This window comes from Mobula hypostoma, chromosome 1, assembly GCF_963921235.1.
Source record: "Mobula hypostoma chromosome 1, sMobHyp1.1, whole genome shotgun sequence".
NCBI lineage: Eukaryota > Metazoa > Chordata > Chondrichthyes > Myliobatiformes > Myliobatidae > Mobula > Mobula hypostoma.
The window spans coordinates 179,276,153-179,291,929 of record NC_086097.1 but is presented as its reverse complement, the minus strand read 5'-3'; the positions used below and the strand labels follow the sequence as shown (position 1 = coordinate 179,291,929).

The window sequence follows — 15,777 nt, the reverse complement described above, 5'->3', positions numbered from 1 at the left end:
GAGTGAATGCTGTGTAACTACTGCCCATACACAATTATCAGTCGACAAGAAATAACAGATCGTACACCACATAAAATTACAAAGTATCAGCTTTATCAAACAGTTATTAGGAAAGAGAAAAGAAAAATAATAAAAGGGCCCATTAAGTTAAACCAGTCTAATGTGTGCATAAAGTTGGAGCTCATCCTGGAGTTGTCTTTACTCAGGTGCTGGACCCTCGGTCTGAGTGAGAGCACACACCACATTCTGAACTTCACTCGAAATCCATCTCAAACAAATGGGTTCTCTCTCTCTCGGGAGTATTGGCCCTTCCTCCTCGGAGCAGTTCATCTGCACAAAGCTCTCCATGCAGCAGGGGCACGGCTTCCCATGGCATTCTCAGGCATTTTCCCCCCTCCCCTCCGCAGCTTCCGCCAAAAGAAAACCCACGAACCACACTGTCCATCACCAAACACTCTCTCCAGAACTTTCTCCTGATTCCACCATCCTGTTTGGCTGACACAAGTTGTTCAGCAGGGCTTCTTATCTCTAGCCGAAACCAAAGCATTCTACCTGCAGGCCACACTGTTGTTGCAGAACTGCTAAAATGAAAGACCTACAGCACAGCAGCAGAAATGTTTTTATAGGCGTCCATTAGTCTCGTGAGACCATGGATTTATTCCATGGATTTGGAAGGTTTCCAGGATGCAGGCCTGGGCAAGGTTGTATGGAAGACCAGCAGTTGCCCATGCTGCAAGTCTCCCCTCTCCACACCACCGATGTTGTCCAAGGGAAGGTCATTAGGACCCCTACAGCTTGGCACCGGTGTTTTCGCAGAGCAATGTGTGGTTAAGTGCCTTGCTCAAGGACACAACACGCTGCCTCAGCCAAGGCTCGAACTAATGACCTCCAGATCACTAGACGAACGCCTTAACCACTTGGCTACGCACCAATACAGTAGAAATGTTAACCACGACGTTACAGTACAGTGAAAAAAATTGCCTTGCATGCCATTCATATAGGTCACTCTATCACATTAGTACATCCAAAGATCCCCACCACCCAGGCCATGTCATCTTCAGACAACTGCTATCAGGCATGAGCTACAGAAGCCCCACATCATCAGGTTCAAGAACAACTACTTCCTTTCAAACATTCAGTTCTTGAAATAAACACTACAACCCTAATCACTTCAGTTTGCAACACCAAGACCACCTTTTATAACTGTTTTTTGTAAACATTACATAAACAATGTTTAATTTATATTAATCTTGTGAATACTGCTTATCTGATGCTGCCTACCTGTGATACTGTTGCAAGTAAGTTTCTGATTGCACCTATGTACACATGTAATTGCACTTATGCAACTTGACTTTGAGAATAGGATTGATATAGGTGAGTACATCAGTTGGCATCCACACGGTGTAATAGGGCTTTGACCAGTGACCAGTCCGTGTTTGGGACTGATGAGCAAGAGCAAGTTAAAAGAAGCTGGGGCAAGTGCAGTGACAGCCCCACAGCAGTCATCGTCTGAGTGGACAGGGTCACAGAGGTGATCTTGAGGCTTTAGTTCTTAGGGGTTTCAGCGAAGACAGGTTTCAGTCAAAAAAAGCAAAGGAAAGAAAAGCTCCAGGTTAAGATCTCATCTTTTTTCTCCAGTCTTGATGAAGGTTCTCAGCCTGAAACTGACTGTTCACTCTTTTCCACAGATGCTGTCTGACCTGCTGAGTTGCTCTGGCATTTTGTGTGTGTTGCTTTATTTTTCCTTCCCTTCTTTATAACCTGTTTAACTGGGCCGTAGAGATGCCAAGCAGGATAGTGGTATGCTCCTCTTGCAAGACTTGGGAAGGCAGGGAGACCTCCCGTGGCCCTGATGACTAAACTGCGAGAAGTAAATATAGTTGCAGCTTCTATCAGTCTGAGTTAAGGGGTTGGAGCTGGAACTGGAACTGGATGAACTCCTGATCATTCGAGAGGCTGACGGTGTGACAGATAGGACATATAGAGAGGTAGTTACACCCAAGGTTCAGGACACAGGAAACTGGGTGACAGTCAAGAAGGGTAAAGGGGTTAAACAGCCAGTACAGAGTACCCCTGTGGCCATTCCTCTGAACAACAGGTATATCACTTTGGATACTGTTGCGGGGGGGAAGCCCTAACAGAGGAAAGTCATTGCAGTCAGGTCTCTGACGCTCAGTCTGGCTCTGGGACCCAAAAGGGAAAGGGGAGGGAAGAGGTACTTTGTGGTGATAGGGGATTCATTAGTTAGGGGAACAGACAGGAGGTTTTGTGGGCAAGAATGAGATTCCCGGATAGTATTCTGCCTCCTGGATGCCAGGGCCTGGGACATGCTGGATGGAGCCCTCAACATTCTTAACTGGGAGGGTGAACAGCCAGAGGTCATGGTCCAGGTAGGTGACCTATGACATGGGTACGATGAGTGATGAAGTTCTGCAGAGGGTGTTCAGAGAGTTACATGCTAAGTTAAATGGCAGGACCTCCAGGGTTGTGATCTCAGGATTGTTACCTGCGCCACATGCTAGTGAGGCCAGTTTAATACATGGCTAAGGAGTTGGTGTAGGAGGGAGGGCATAAGATTTTTGGATCATTGGTCTCTCTGCCAGGGAATTGAGTTTGTTGAATGCCTACAAGATGGCTTCTTAGAGCAGTTTGTCGTCGAGTCTACCAGAGGATCAGCTGTACTGGATTGGGTGTTATGTAATGAACCAGAGGTGATTAGGGAGCTTAAGGTAAAAGAACCCTTAGGAGGTGGTGATCACAATATGATTGAATTCAACTTGAAATCTGATAGAGAGAAAGTAAAGTTTAACGTAGCATTACCTCAACGGAGTAAAGGAAATTACAGTAGTATGACAGAGGAGCTGGCCAAAGTAAATTGGAAGGAGTTGCTGGCAGAGATGACAGCAGAGCAGCAATGGCGTGAGTTTCTGGTAAAAATGAGGAAGGTGCAGGACAGATGTACTCCAAAAACAAAGAAATACTCAAATGGCAAAATAGTACAACCATGGCTGACAAGGGAAGTCAAAGCTAATATCAAAGCAAAGGAGACAGCACACAACGAAGCAAAAATTAGTGGGAAGACAGAGGAGTGGGAAGCTTTCATAAACCAACAGACAGCAACAAAAAGAATCATTAGGAGGGAAAAGATTAAATATGAAAGCAAGCTGGCAAACAATATCAAAGTGGATAGTAAAAGCTTTTTCAGGTACGTAAAAAATAAGAGAGATGAGAATGGACATAGGGCCACTAGAAAATGATGCTGGAGGAGAAATAATGAGAGGTAAGGAGATGGCAGATGAACTAAATGTATATTTTGCATCAATCTTCCCTGTGGAAGACTCTAGCAATGTGCCAGATGTTGAAAGGTGTGTGAGGGAAGTTAGGTGAGTGTAGTTACTATTACAAGGGAGAAGGTGCTCAAAAAGATGAAAGACCCGAGTGTGCATCAGTCACCAGGACTAGATGAACTGCACCCTAGGGTTCTGAAAGAGGTAGTGCTGGAGATTGTGGAGGCATTAATAATGATCTTTCAAAAATCATTAGACTCTGGCATGGTGCCAGAGGACTGGAAAATTGCAAATATCACTTCACTCTTTAAGAAAGGAGGAAGGCAGCAGGAAGGAATTTATAGACCAGTTAGCCTGAAGTCAATAGTTGGGAAGATGTTGGAGTCAATTGTTAAGGATGAGGTTACGGAGTATTCGGTGACACCGGACAAGAAAAGACAAAGTCAGCATGGTTTCCTTACGGGAAAATGTTGTCTAACGAACCTGTTGGAATTCTTTGAGGAGATTGAAAGTAGGATAGATAAATGGGATGCAGTGGATGTTGTATATTTGGACTTTCAGAAAGACTTTGACAAGGTGCCACACAGGAGGCTGCTTACCAACTTAAGAGTCCATGGTATTACAGGAAAGTTACTGGCATGGTTAGAGCATTGGCTGATTGGCAGGAGGCAGTAAGCAGGAATAAAAGGGTATTCTTCTGGTTGGCTGCCAGTGACGAGTGGTGTTCTGCAAGAATCTGTGTTGGAACCACTTCTTTTTATGCTGTATATCAATGGTTTAGATGATGGAATAGGTAGTTTTGTTGCCAAGTTTGCAGATGATACGAAGATTGGTGGAGGGGCAGGTAGTGTTGTGAAAACAGGTAGGCTGCAGAAGAATTTAGACAGATTAGGAGAATAGACAAGGAAGTGGCAAATGAAATACAACGTTGGAAAATGCATGGTCATGCACTTTCGTAGTAGAAATGAATGTGCAGATTATTTTCTAAATGGGGAGAAAATCCAAAACTCTGAGATGCAAAGGGACTTGGGAGTCTTTGTGCAGAACACCCAAAAGGTTAACTTGCAGGTTGAATCAGTGGTGAGCATTCATTTCAAGAGGTCTAGAATACAAGAGCAGGGATGTGCTGCTGAGGCTTTATAAGGCACTGGTGAGGCCTCACCTTGAGTATTGTGAACAGTTTTGGGCTCCTCATCTAAGAAAAGATGTGTTGGCACTGGAGAGGGTTCAGAGGAGGTTCACAAGGATGATTCCTGGAATGAAAGGGTTATCATACAAGGAACGTTTGATGGTTCTGGGTTTGTACTCGCTGGAATTTAAAAGGATGGGGGGGCGGGGGGGGGGGTTCTCATTGAAACCTTTCCAATGTTGAAAGGCCTAGACAGAGTAGATGTGGAAAGGATGTTTCCCATGGTGGGTGGGTCTAGGACAAGAGGACATAGCCTCAAGACACAGGGATGTCCATTTAAAACAGAGATGAGGAGAAATTTCTTTAGCCAGAGGATTGTGAATTTGTGGAATTTATAAACCACAGGCAGTAGTGGTAGGCCAGGTCATTGGGTGTATTTAAGGCAGAGCTTGATAGTTCTTGATTGGACATGACATGAAAGGTTACTGGGAGAAGGCTAGGGAGTGGGGTTGAGGAGGGGGAAGAAAAGGATCAGCCATGATTGAATGGCAGAGCAAACCGATGGGCCAAATGGCCTAACCCTACTCCTGTCTTATTGTCTTATGGAAAGCGGGACCTGTACAGAAGGGATGGTTTGCTCCTGAAATTGATGAGGATTAAATTTCTAGTGGGAAGGATTGTTAATGCTGCATGCTGGGGTTTAAACTAGAGTTGTAGGGAGATGGGAACCAGAGTGTCAGAACAGATAGTGGAGTGGTTGGGGAGACAGATGTTGGTAAGACCCCAAAGTCAGGAATCAAAAGGTTGAGCACAGCACGACTCGAGACCTGAGCTGCATATGTGTCAGTGCAAGAAGTATCGTAGGAAAGGTGGATGAGCTCAGGGCATGGATCAACACCTGAAATTATGACTTTGGAGCCATAAGTGAGATTTGGTTGCAGGAGGGGCAGGGTGGGCAGGCAGCTCAATATTCCAGGGTTCTGTTGTTTTATTGTGACAGAGTGGGAGGGATTAAAGGAAGAGTGCTGACATCACCAGTCAAGGAAAATGTCATGGCAGTGTTCCGTCTGTGACTGGTGAGGTGTTATGGATGAAACTGAGAAATAAAGGTTTGACCACATTAATGAGGCTATATTGCAGACCACACAACAATCCTTGGGGTACAGAAGTACAAATTTGTAAAGAGATCACAGACTGTTGCAAGAAACATAACGTTGTAACAGTAGGTGATTTTAACTTTTCACATATTGACTGGGACTCCCATACTGTAAAAGGATTAGATGGGATAGAGTTTGTCAAATATGCTCAGGAAAGTATACAGAAGTCCCAATGAGAGAGCGTGCAATACTGGATCTGCTATTAGGGAATGAGTCAGGACACCAGACTGAAGTTTGTGTAGGGGTATACTTTGCATCCAGTGACCACAATGCCATTAGTTTCAAAGTAAATATGCAAAGAGATAGGTCTGGTCTGCAGGTTGAGATTTTAAATTGGAGAAAGGCCAATTTTGATGGTATCAGAAATGATCTGGCAAGTGTGGATTGGGACAGGCTGTTTTCTGGCAAAGGTGTACTTGGAAAGTAGCAGTCCTTCAAAAATGAAATTTTGAGAGTACAGAGTTTGTATGTGCCTGTCAGAATAAAAGGTAAAGATAACAAGTGTAAGGAACTTCAGTTTTCACGAGATATTGAGGCCCCGGTTAAGAGAAAAAAGGAGGTGCATAGTAGTACAGACAAGTAGGAACAAATGAGGTGCTTACAGAGTGTAAGAAATGCAACAGGACACTTAAGAAAGAAATCTGGAGGATAAAAGAAGGCATGAAGTTGCTCTAGCAGACATGGTGAAGGAGAATCCTAATGGATTCAACAGACATGTAAAGAGCAAGAGGATTGCCAGGGATAAAATAGGTTCTCTGGAAGATCAGAATGGCACTCCATGTGTGGAGTCAGAACAGATGGGGGAGATCTTAACTGCATTCTTTGCAACTGTATTTACTCAGGAGATGAATACTGAGTCTATAGAATTTCAACATTTAAGAGAAGTTTGAATAGGTACATGGATAAAGGAGGGTTATGATCCCCATGCAGGTCATTGGGAGTAGGCAGGTTAAATAGTTTTTTATCATGGACTAGATGGGCTATTTCTGCGCTGTACTTCTCAACAACTCAATGACTGAATGGTTTCTTTCTACGCTTGGATTCTCTGTATGCGTATGTCACATTAATTGGCTCTCACACATGTACATGAAGAGAATTACCTTAAAAAGTGGTCCTTCAAATCTCTGCACCATTTTATGCATTCCCTAAAGAGGAGAAACAGTTGCTATTAGTTGCAACATTTGCCCTGCGCACGTCATAACTATTTAAACGAGTAAGTCCCAGAATTTGTACCCATTTGGAAACAGTGTTGGTAATTCACAGCTTTAATGATCAGATGTTAAAACACAGAACAGTGCAACACAGCAACAGGCCCTTTCCCCTTCCCCCATAAAGGCTGTGCCAACCATGAGATCTGCAATCTGCTGAGGGCCACATCAGAAGCATTCAAAGTTTGATAACCAAAAAAAGTTACAAGTTGTGCAGGTAAATCACCGGAGAGCCAACTCACTGGTGAAGTGCCAATTCCAGACTAAACATGAATCAACCAAGGATGCTTGACAGCTGTTGCAGGGTTGAATACTATCACCTAACTTTATTTATAAAGTTAAATCGAGTGACATAAGCGACATCATAACTCTGCTTCCAGATGAGCTCAATCACTTCTATGCTTACTTGGACCATCAAAACAAGGAGGAACCATCGAGAACTGCCACAGCCCCACAATGATCCTGTGATGTCAGTCAATTTAGCCGATGTGTGAGCAGCCTTCAGGAGGGTGAACCCACGAGAAACATGCCACCCGGACAGGGTACCTGGCCAAGTACTAAAGACCTGTGCTAATCAACTGGCTGGAGTGTTCACTGGGATCTTTAACCTTTCGCTTCAAGCTGGCCTCAATTATACCAGAATGGGGCATCCTGCCTCATTGACTACTGTCCAGTCACACTTACAACCACAATGATGAAGTGTTCGGAGAGGTTAGTAATGAAACATATCAACTCCTGCCTGAGAAGCAACTTGGGTCCACTCCAATTTGCCTACATGAGCAACGAGTCCACAGCAGATGTCATCTCATTTGCTCTTCACTCAACTCTGGGACATCTGGACAGCAAAGATGCATACATCAGGATGCTCTTTATCGACTATAGCTCAGCAATCAATACCATCATCCCCTCAAAACTAATCAATATGCTTCAAGATCTTGGCCTCAAAACCTCCTTGTGCAATTGAATCCTCGATTTCCTCACTTGCAGATCCCAGACAGTTCAGTTTGGCAAAAACACCTCCTCCATGATCTCAATCAGCACAGGTGCACTAAAGGCTGTGTGCCAAGCCCCCGTTCTACTCCGTTTACACTTATGACTGTGTGGCTAAGCAAAGCTCCAATACCATATACAAGTTTGCTGATGACACCACTGTTGAAGGCTGAATCAAAGGTGGTGACGAATCAGCATATTTTAGTGAGATGGAAAATCTGGCCATAACAATGACCTCTTACTCAATGTCAGCAAGGCCAAGGAGATGATTATTGACTTCAGGAGGAGGAACCAGAGGTCAATGAGCCAGTCCCCACTGGAGGATCAGAGGTGGAAAGGTCAGTAACTTTAAATTCCTAGGCGTTATTATTTCAGAGGAGCTGTCAAAGGAAGCAAGGCAGCACCTCTACTCCCTTAGGAGTTTGCAAATACTCAGCATGACATCTAAAACTTTGACAAATTTTGATGGATGTGCCGTGGAGAGTATATTGACCGACTACATTGCAGCCTTGTCTGGAATCTCCAATGTCCTTGAACAGAAAATCCAACAAAAAGTAGTGGATATGGCCCAGTCCATGGCAGTTAACACCCTCTCCACCACTGAGCACATCTGCACAAAGCAGTCTCAGGAAAGCAACATCCATCAACAGGGACCCCACCACCCAGGACATGATCGCTTCTCGCTGCTGCCACTGGGAAGGTGGTAGAGGAGCTTCAGGACCTCATCACCAAGATCAGGAACAGTTATTGGCCCTCAACCATCACTTCACTTGGCCCATCTCTGAAGTGTTCCCACTACCTATGGACTCACTTTCAAAAACTACCTCATGTTCTCAATATTTATTGCTTATTTATTTATTACTATTATTTCTTTCTTTTTGCATTTGCAGTTTGTTGTCTTTTACACACTGGCCGAATGCCCAAGTTGGTTTGGTCTTTCATTGATTCTATTATGATTATTCTATTATGGATTTATTGAATATGTCTGCAAGAAAATGTATCTCAGGGTTGTACATGGTGACATACCCGTATTTTGAAGATAAATTTACCTCGAATGTACTTCAAACCATGCTATTTTAAAATCAGCCCGCCTGCTGCATATAGTCTATGTACCCTCATTTCCTGCCTGTCCATGTGTCTGCCTAAATGCCTTTTAAACTTCACTAACATAACTGCTCCCCCAGCCAGCCCGTTCCGAGCACCTCCAATGGCTGCATGAAAAAAAGTTGCCTTGTAAATCTCCCTCAAGCTTTCTCCTCCTCACATTAAAACTATGCACTGTAATATTTGTCACTTCCACCCTGAGAAAAAGACTAACGATCTACACTATCTATAGTTATATATATTCTCACAGCTTTATAGAATTCCATTATTTTAACACTTGAAGCTAAATCTTTATCCATTCAGAAACAGGCTTCTTATTGCCAGCATCACAGCACTCTACCTCTGATCCCACGAGTTCACTGCCGCACTGAGAACTAGTGTCTGCAATGATCCGGTATCTCCAAGTGAGATCTTCTGCAGGAAGCTATGGGCAAACACAGCATTAACCCCCACAGACTCTGTTTAAAGGAAGAAGTAAAGCCCCCAAGGACTGGACAGACAAACCTTGTATGATTTGCCACCGAGTATTTGTCTGATCTCTGTGCCACAAGCCAGGTCATAAGGTAATTGATCTGTGAAAGAAAATTCAAGGGAGGTTAAAAGGGTCTGCGATTATCAATCCATTAAGGGAATGAGTTGAAAAACAGGAGGGATCAGAGACGTACAGCAGGAAAACAGGCCCTTTGGCCCTAATGGTCCCAGCCGATGGAAATGCCCATCTCAGCTCGTCCCACTTGCCCACGTTTGGCCCATATCCCTCTGAATTTTTCCTATCTATATACAGTGCCTATAAAAGGTATTCATGCCCCTTGGAAGTTCTCATGTTTTATTGTTTTACAACATTGAATCACAGTGGATTTAATTTGACTTTTTTTTTGACACTGATCAACAGAAAGGACCATTTTGTGTCAGTGAAAGCAGATCTCCACAAAGTGATCTAAATAAGTTATAAATATAAAACACAAAATAATTGATTGCACAATTCACCCCCTTTAATATGACACACCAAATCATCACTGGTGCAGCCAATTGGTTTTAAGCCACATAATTAGTTAAATGGAGATCACCTGTGTGCAATTAGTGTGTCATATGATTGTAGTAAAAATACACCTGTATCTGGATGATCCATCTGCTGCTGAGTCAGTATCCTGACAAAATCTACACCATGAAGACAGAAGAACACTCCAAGCAACTCCATGTAAAGGTCATTGAAAAGCATAAGTTAGGAGACTGATACAAGTAAATTTCCAGATCACTGAATATCCCTTGGAGTACAATTAAGTCAATCATCAAGAATATGACACAGCTGTAAATCTGCCAAGAGCAGGCCATCCTCAAAAACCGAGTGACCGTGCAAGGAGACTAGTGAGGGAGGCCACCAAGAGACCTGTGACAACTCTGGAGGGGTTATAAGCTTCAGTGGCTGAGATGGGAGAGACTGTGCATACAACAACTGTTGCCCAGTTACTTCACCAGTCGCAGCTTTATGGGTCAGTGGCAAAGAGAAAGCTACTGTTGAAAAAAAACTCACATCAAATCTTGACTAGAGTCTACCAGAAGTCATGTGGGAGACTCTGGGGTCAGCTGGAAGAAGGTTCTATGGTCTGATGAAACCAAAATTGAGCTTTTTGGCCATCAAACTAAATACTATGTTTGGTATAAGCCAAACATCGCATATCATGAAAAACACATCATCCCTACTGTGAAGCGTAACGGTGGCTGCAATCATGCTGTGGGGATGCTTCACAGGTGAAGTGGAGAGTAAATTGAATGCAGCAAAATACAGGGAAATCCTGGAGAAAAACCTGATACAGTCTGCAAAAGAGCTGCAACTTGGGAGAAGATTTGTTTTCCAGCAAGACAATGACCCAAAGCATAAAGCCAAAGCTACACAGGAATGGCTTACAAACAACAAAGTCTATATCCTGGAGGTGCCCAAGTCAGTGTCCAGACCAAAATGAACCACTTCACACTTATCTGGGTTGAACTCCATCTGCCACTTCTCAGCCCACTTTTGCATCCTATCAATGTCCCACTGTAACCTCTGACAGCACTCCACACTATCCACAACACCCCCAACCTTTGTGTCATCAGAAAATTTACGAACCCATCCCTCCACTTCCTCATCCAGGTCATTTATAAAAATCACGAAGAGTTGGGGTCTCAGAACAGATCCCTGAGGCACAACACTGGTGACCGACCCCCATGCAGAATATGACCCGTTTACAACCACTCTTTGCCTTCTGTGGACAAGCCAATTCTGGATCCACAAAGCATTGTCCCCTTGGATCCAATGCCTCCTTACTTTCTCAATAAGCCTTGCATGGGGTACCTGATCAAATGCCTTGCTGAAATCTATATACATTACATCTACTGCTCTATCTTCATCAATGTATTTTGTCACATCCTCAAAAAATTCAATTAGGCTCATAAGGCACGACCTGCCCTTGACAAAGCTATGCTGACTATTCCTGACCGTTTTATGCCTCTCCAAATGTTCATAATTCCTGCCTCTCAGGATCTTCTCCATCGACTTACCAACCATTAAGTAAGACTCACTGTTCTATAATTTCCTGGGCTATCTCTACTCCCTTTCTTGAATAAGGGAAGAACATTTGCAACCCTCCAATCTTCCAGAACTTCTCCTGTCCCCACTGATGATGCAAAGATTATCACCAGAGGCTCAGCAATCTCCTCCCTCGTCTCCCACAGTAGCCTGGGGTACATCTCCTCCGGTCCCGGTGACTTCTCCAACTTGATATTTTCCAAAAGCTCCAGCACATCTTCTTTCTTAATATCTACATGTTCGAGCTTTTCTGTCCGCTGCAAGTCATCCCCACAATCGCCAAGATCCTTTTCCACAGTGAATACTGAAGCAAAGTACTCATTAAGTACCTCCACTATCTCCTCCAGTTCCACTGTCACACTTGATTGGTCCTATTCTTTCACATCTTATCCTCTTGCTCTTCACATACTTGTCGAATGCCTTGGGGTTTTCCTTAATCCTGCTCGCCAAGGCCTTCTCATAGCCCCTTCTGGCTCTCCTAATTTCATTCTTAAGCTCCTTCCTGCTAGCCTTATAATCTTCTAGATCTCTATCGTTACCTAGTTTTTTGAACCTTTTGTAAGCTTTTCTTTTCTTCCTGACTAGATTTATAACCACCTTTGTATACCACCATCCTTTCCCTGTCTCTTTGGAACGTACCTATGCAGAATCCCACGCAAATATCCCCTGAACATTTGCCACATTTCTTCCATACATTTCCATGAGAACATCTGTTCCCAATTTATGCTTCCAAGTTCCTGCCTGATAGCCTCATATTTCCCCTTATTCCAATTAAATACTTTCCTAGCTTGTTGTTCCTATCCCTCTCCAACGCTATGGTAAAGGAGATAGAATTGTGATCACCAAAGTGATCACTATCTCCAAAATGCTCTCCCACTGAGAAACCTGATACCTGACCAGGTTCATTTCCCAATACCAGATCAAGTACTGCCTCTCCTCTTATCGGCTTATCTACATATTGTGTCAAGAAACCTTCCTGAATACATCTAACAAATTCCACCCCATCTAAACCCCTTGCTCTAGGGACATGCCAATCAATATTTGGGAAATTAAAATTTCCCACCATGACAACCCTGTTATTCTTACACCTTTCCAGAATCTGTCTCCCTATCTGCTCCTCGATGTCCCTGTTACCATTGGGTGGTCTATAAAAAAAACACCCAGTAGATTTATTGACCCCTTCCTGTTCCTAACTTCCACCCAGAGACTCCAGTGACAATCCCTCCTTTTACTGAGATCCCCCCTTCACTCTTCTAAATGCTACAGAATTCGAACACAGCCTACTCAACGCCTCCTTGTACAGCAAATCCTGCTCTGTCTGGAAGTTCCCGACTCGCCAACTCAATGCTTCGGCTAACAAAGACGAGCAAGTCTTTCAATGCCCTGTAAAAGTAAAGACTCTTTTACTGCCCTGTCAGCCTATGAGTCCACTATCATAGAGTGGTTTATCCAACCTCTCCTCATAGCTCACATCCTCCGTCCTTCATTGATGTAACGGGGTGCCCAGAACTGCAGACAACTCTGTGCAAGGACTCCATAACTCCCTGGCAGTAATGGTAGGAGCTACTCACTGTTATTGTTCTTGATGCTGGCGTCCGCTCCACACTTGAGGAGTCTGATGGTACACTGCTTCTGTCCCCGATAAGCTGCACAGTGTAACGGTGTGTTACCCAGCCTGTCCGTGCAGTTGACGGCTGGGGGGTTGGGCCTATTCAGCTAAACAGAAAAACATTTCAATGAATCTCCTCGGCAGGAGCTGGGTCATTATTACTGATTCAGAATCAGAATCCGGTTTTGCATCACTGTCTTGAATGATGTGAATGGTGTCCTGCGGCAGAAGTACAGTGCAAAGACATAAAGTTACTATAAATTACACAATAAATAACAGTGCAAACAACAGGAATAATGAAGAGGTGTTCATGGACGGCTCAGAAATCTGATAGCGGAGGGGAAGAAATTGTTGCTGAATGTGGGTCCTTCAGGCTCCTGCGTCCAGGTTCCCCACGAACCACTCAGGTTCCACGGTTCCATAGAAGCTGCTGGGAGCCCAGGGGCACGGGTGCATAGCTGCTCGTGGAATGATATTACAGCACCAACAACCCAGCTTTAACTCTTGCTGGTGTCTGTAAGGAGTTTGTACGTTATCCCCATGTCTGCGAGGGTTTGCTCCCACATTCCAACCATGTACGGTTAGGGTTAGTGAGCTGCAGGCATGCTGTGTTGGCCACGGAAGTGTGGTAACACCTGCAAACCACCCCCCCCCCACCCCACCCTTGGACTGTGCTGGTCTTTGAAACACTGTGTGTTTCAATACACATATAACAGGTAAAGCTAATCTTTAATCTTTATAGATTTTGTCAGGCCAGAGCTGAATCTAAATCAAACCGTCCACCAGCAGTGCACTCAACACAGAAACAGGACCTTCAGCCCATCCTGACCACCCATTTAACACCACTTGAGCTTTAGCCTTGGTGATTCAAGTTCTTGTCTGGATAATTCAATGTGAGAAGAGTCTTACAGCTCAGAAACAAGCCCCTCAGTTCCACTGTTCCATGCCAACCAAGGAGTCTACCTGAGCTCGTCCATTTGCCCGCACTTGGCCGACATCCATCTTAAATTTTCCTTGTCCAAATCTTTTAAATGTTATAATTATACCCCCTCTACCGCTTCCTCCAGCAGCTTGTTCCATATACTCACCACTATTTATTTGGGAAAACCTACCCCTTAGATCCCCTTCACATCTTTCCCCTCTCACCTTAAATCTACGCCCTCGAGTTTCAGACTCTCTTACCCCAGGATACAGAATGCAACCATCCTCACTATCTATGCCCTTCATGATTTTACAAGTTCATTCCTCAGCCTCCGACATGCCAGGGAAAACGCCAGCCTCTTAGGATCATGGAGTAATTCACATGGAATAGCTCTTTCAGCCCAACCGGTCAATGCCAACCAAGATACCCATCCCAGTCTATCCAGTTGCTCCTGATAACTCAAGTCCTCCAGTCTCAGCAATAGCATTGTGCATTGTTTCCTGCACCCCCTGCTGCTCCATGCATCTTTGGTTCTCACCAGTGCAGTTATTCCCGCGGCGTCACCCTCGCGCGCCGCCATCAGTAACAGCTCTTCCAGCTTCCTCTGCTGTGTCACTTCAGCGGCTGTTTGAGGCAAACAAAAGAATTCTCAGGCAACGTGGCCACGCAAGAACGTCCCACATCACACCAAGGTTACAACTCACACTAACAGTGTCTCCACCATCTCTCCGGAAACATATTAATCTCTTTTTTCATTTACAGGTCACATTTACTTTCCCTTGAGAAGGTTGGGGGGCGGGGGAAGATGCCTTTTTGACCCGCTGTAGTTCTCCTGGTGAAGGTGCTCCCATGGTGGTGTCAGGGAGCTACAAGACTTAGACCCCATGACAGTGACAGAACATTGCACGAGAGGGGAACCCTCGTCATCTATGTACCTATTGGCATACCTGTTAATTAGATTTAACTAACCTTTCTTTGGCAGGTGGTTCCATGTACAGTGGATTCCAGTTAAATGGGCCTTCAGTTAATTGGGCAGCCGCTTATTTGGGACAACTCTTAACTCCCTTTGTTTATTTGGGACACTACACTGCTTAATCAGGAGAGGAGACTTGCCAAACATCTTCTAACTAGCCTCAATCCGGTGCACTTACATCGCCATTAGACACTACTCCATCAAAGAGTTATAATCATACAGCACAGAGACAGGCCCATCAGCCCATGCCAAACCATTAATCTACCTAGTCCAATCCACCTGCACCCGGACCATACCCCTCCCATCCATGTACCTGTACAAATTTCCTTAAGTGTTGAAATTACCCCACATTTCACCCTTATCCAATGACCTCATCCAACCTTGGTGAAAAAAGCCTGCTTGCATTTACCCAATCTATACTTCTCTTGATTTTGTATACCTCCATCAACTCTCCCCCTGATCTTCTACATTCTAGAGAATAAAGTCCTGAGCTACTCAACCTTTCCCTTCAACTCAGGACCTCAATTCCCACCAACACCCTCATAAACTTTCTCCGCACCTTTCAATCTTATTTACAGCTTTCCTGAAGGTAGGTGACCAAAACTGCACACAGTACTCAAAATCAGGCCTCACCAATGTTTTATACAATTTTAACATAATATTCCAACTCCTGTACTCAATACACTGATTTATGAAGGCCAATGTGCCAAAAGCTTTCTTGCAGTCCTATCTACCTTTGACTCCACTTGTGAGAAATCATGGATTAGTATTCCCAAATCTCTTTGTTCTACCACACTCCACTCTGACCGCTCACCAACCCTGGGTGGTACTC

General features: G+C 44.3%; 1 protein-coding gene across 3 annotated transcripts in view; it reads right to left on the bottom strand.

Annotated features, from left to right (window-relative positions):
* osbpl1a (oxysterol binding protein-like 1A) overlaps positions 1-15,777 on the bottom strand; it is a 264,088-nt gene that overhangs the window by 213,121 nt on the left and 35,190 nt on the right. For all 3 annotated transcript variants that reach the window (XM_063060473.1, XM_063060482.1, XM_063060490.1), the window contains 4 exons: positions 14,511-14,596; positions 13,013-13,157; positions 9,380-9,447; positions 6,674-6,718 (listed from right to left, as the gene is read on the bottom strand). In XM_063060473.1, the coding sequence (XP_062916543.1) occupies positions 6,674-6,718; positions 9,380-9,447; positions 13,013-13,157; positions 14,511-14,596 (344 nt within the window). The remainder of the gene's footprint in view (positions 1-6,673; positions 6,719-9,379; positions 9,448-13,012; positions 13,158-14,510; positions 14,597-15,777) is intronic.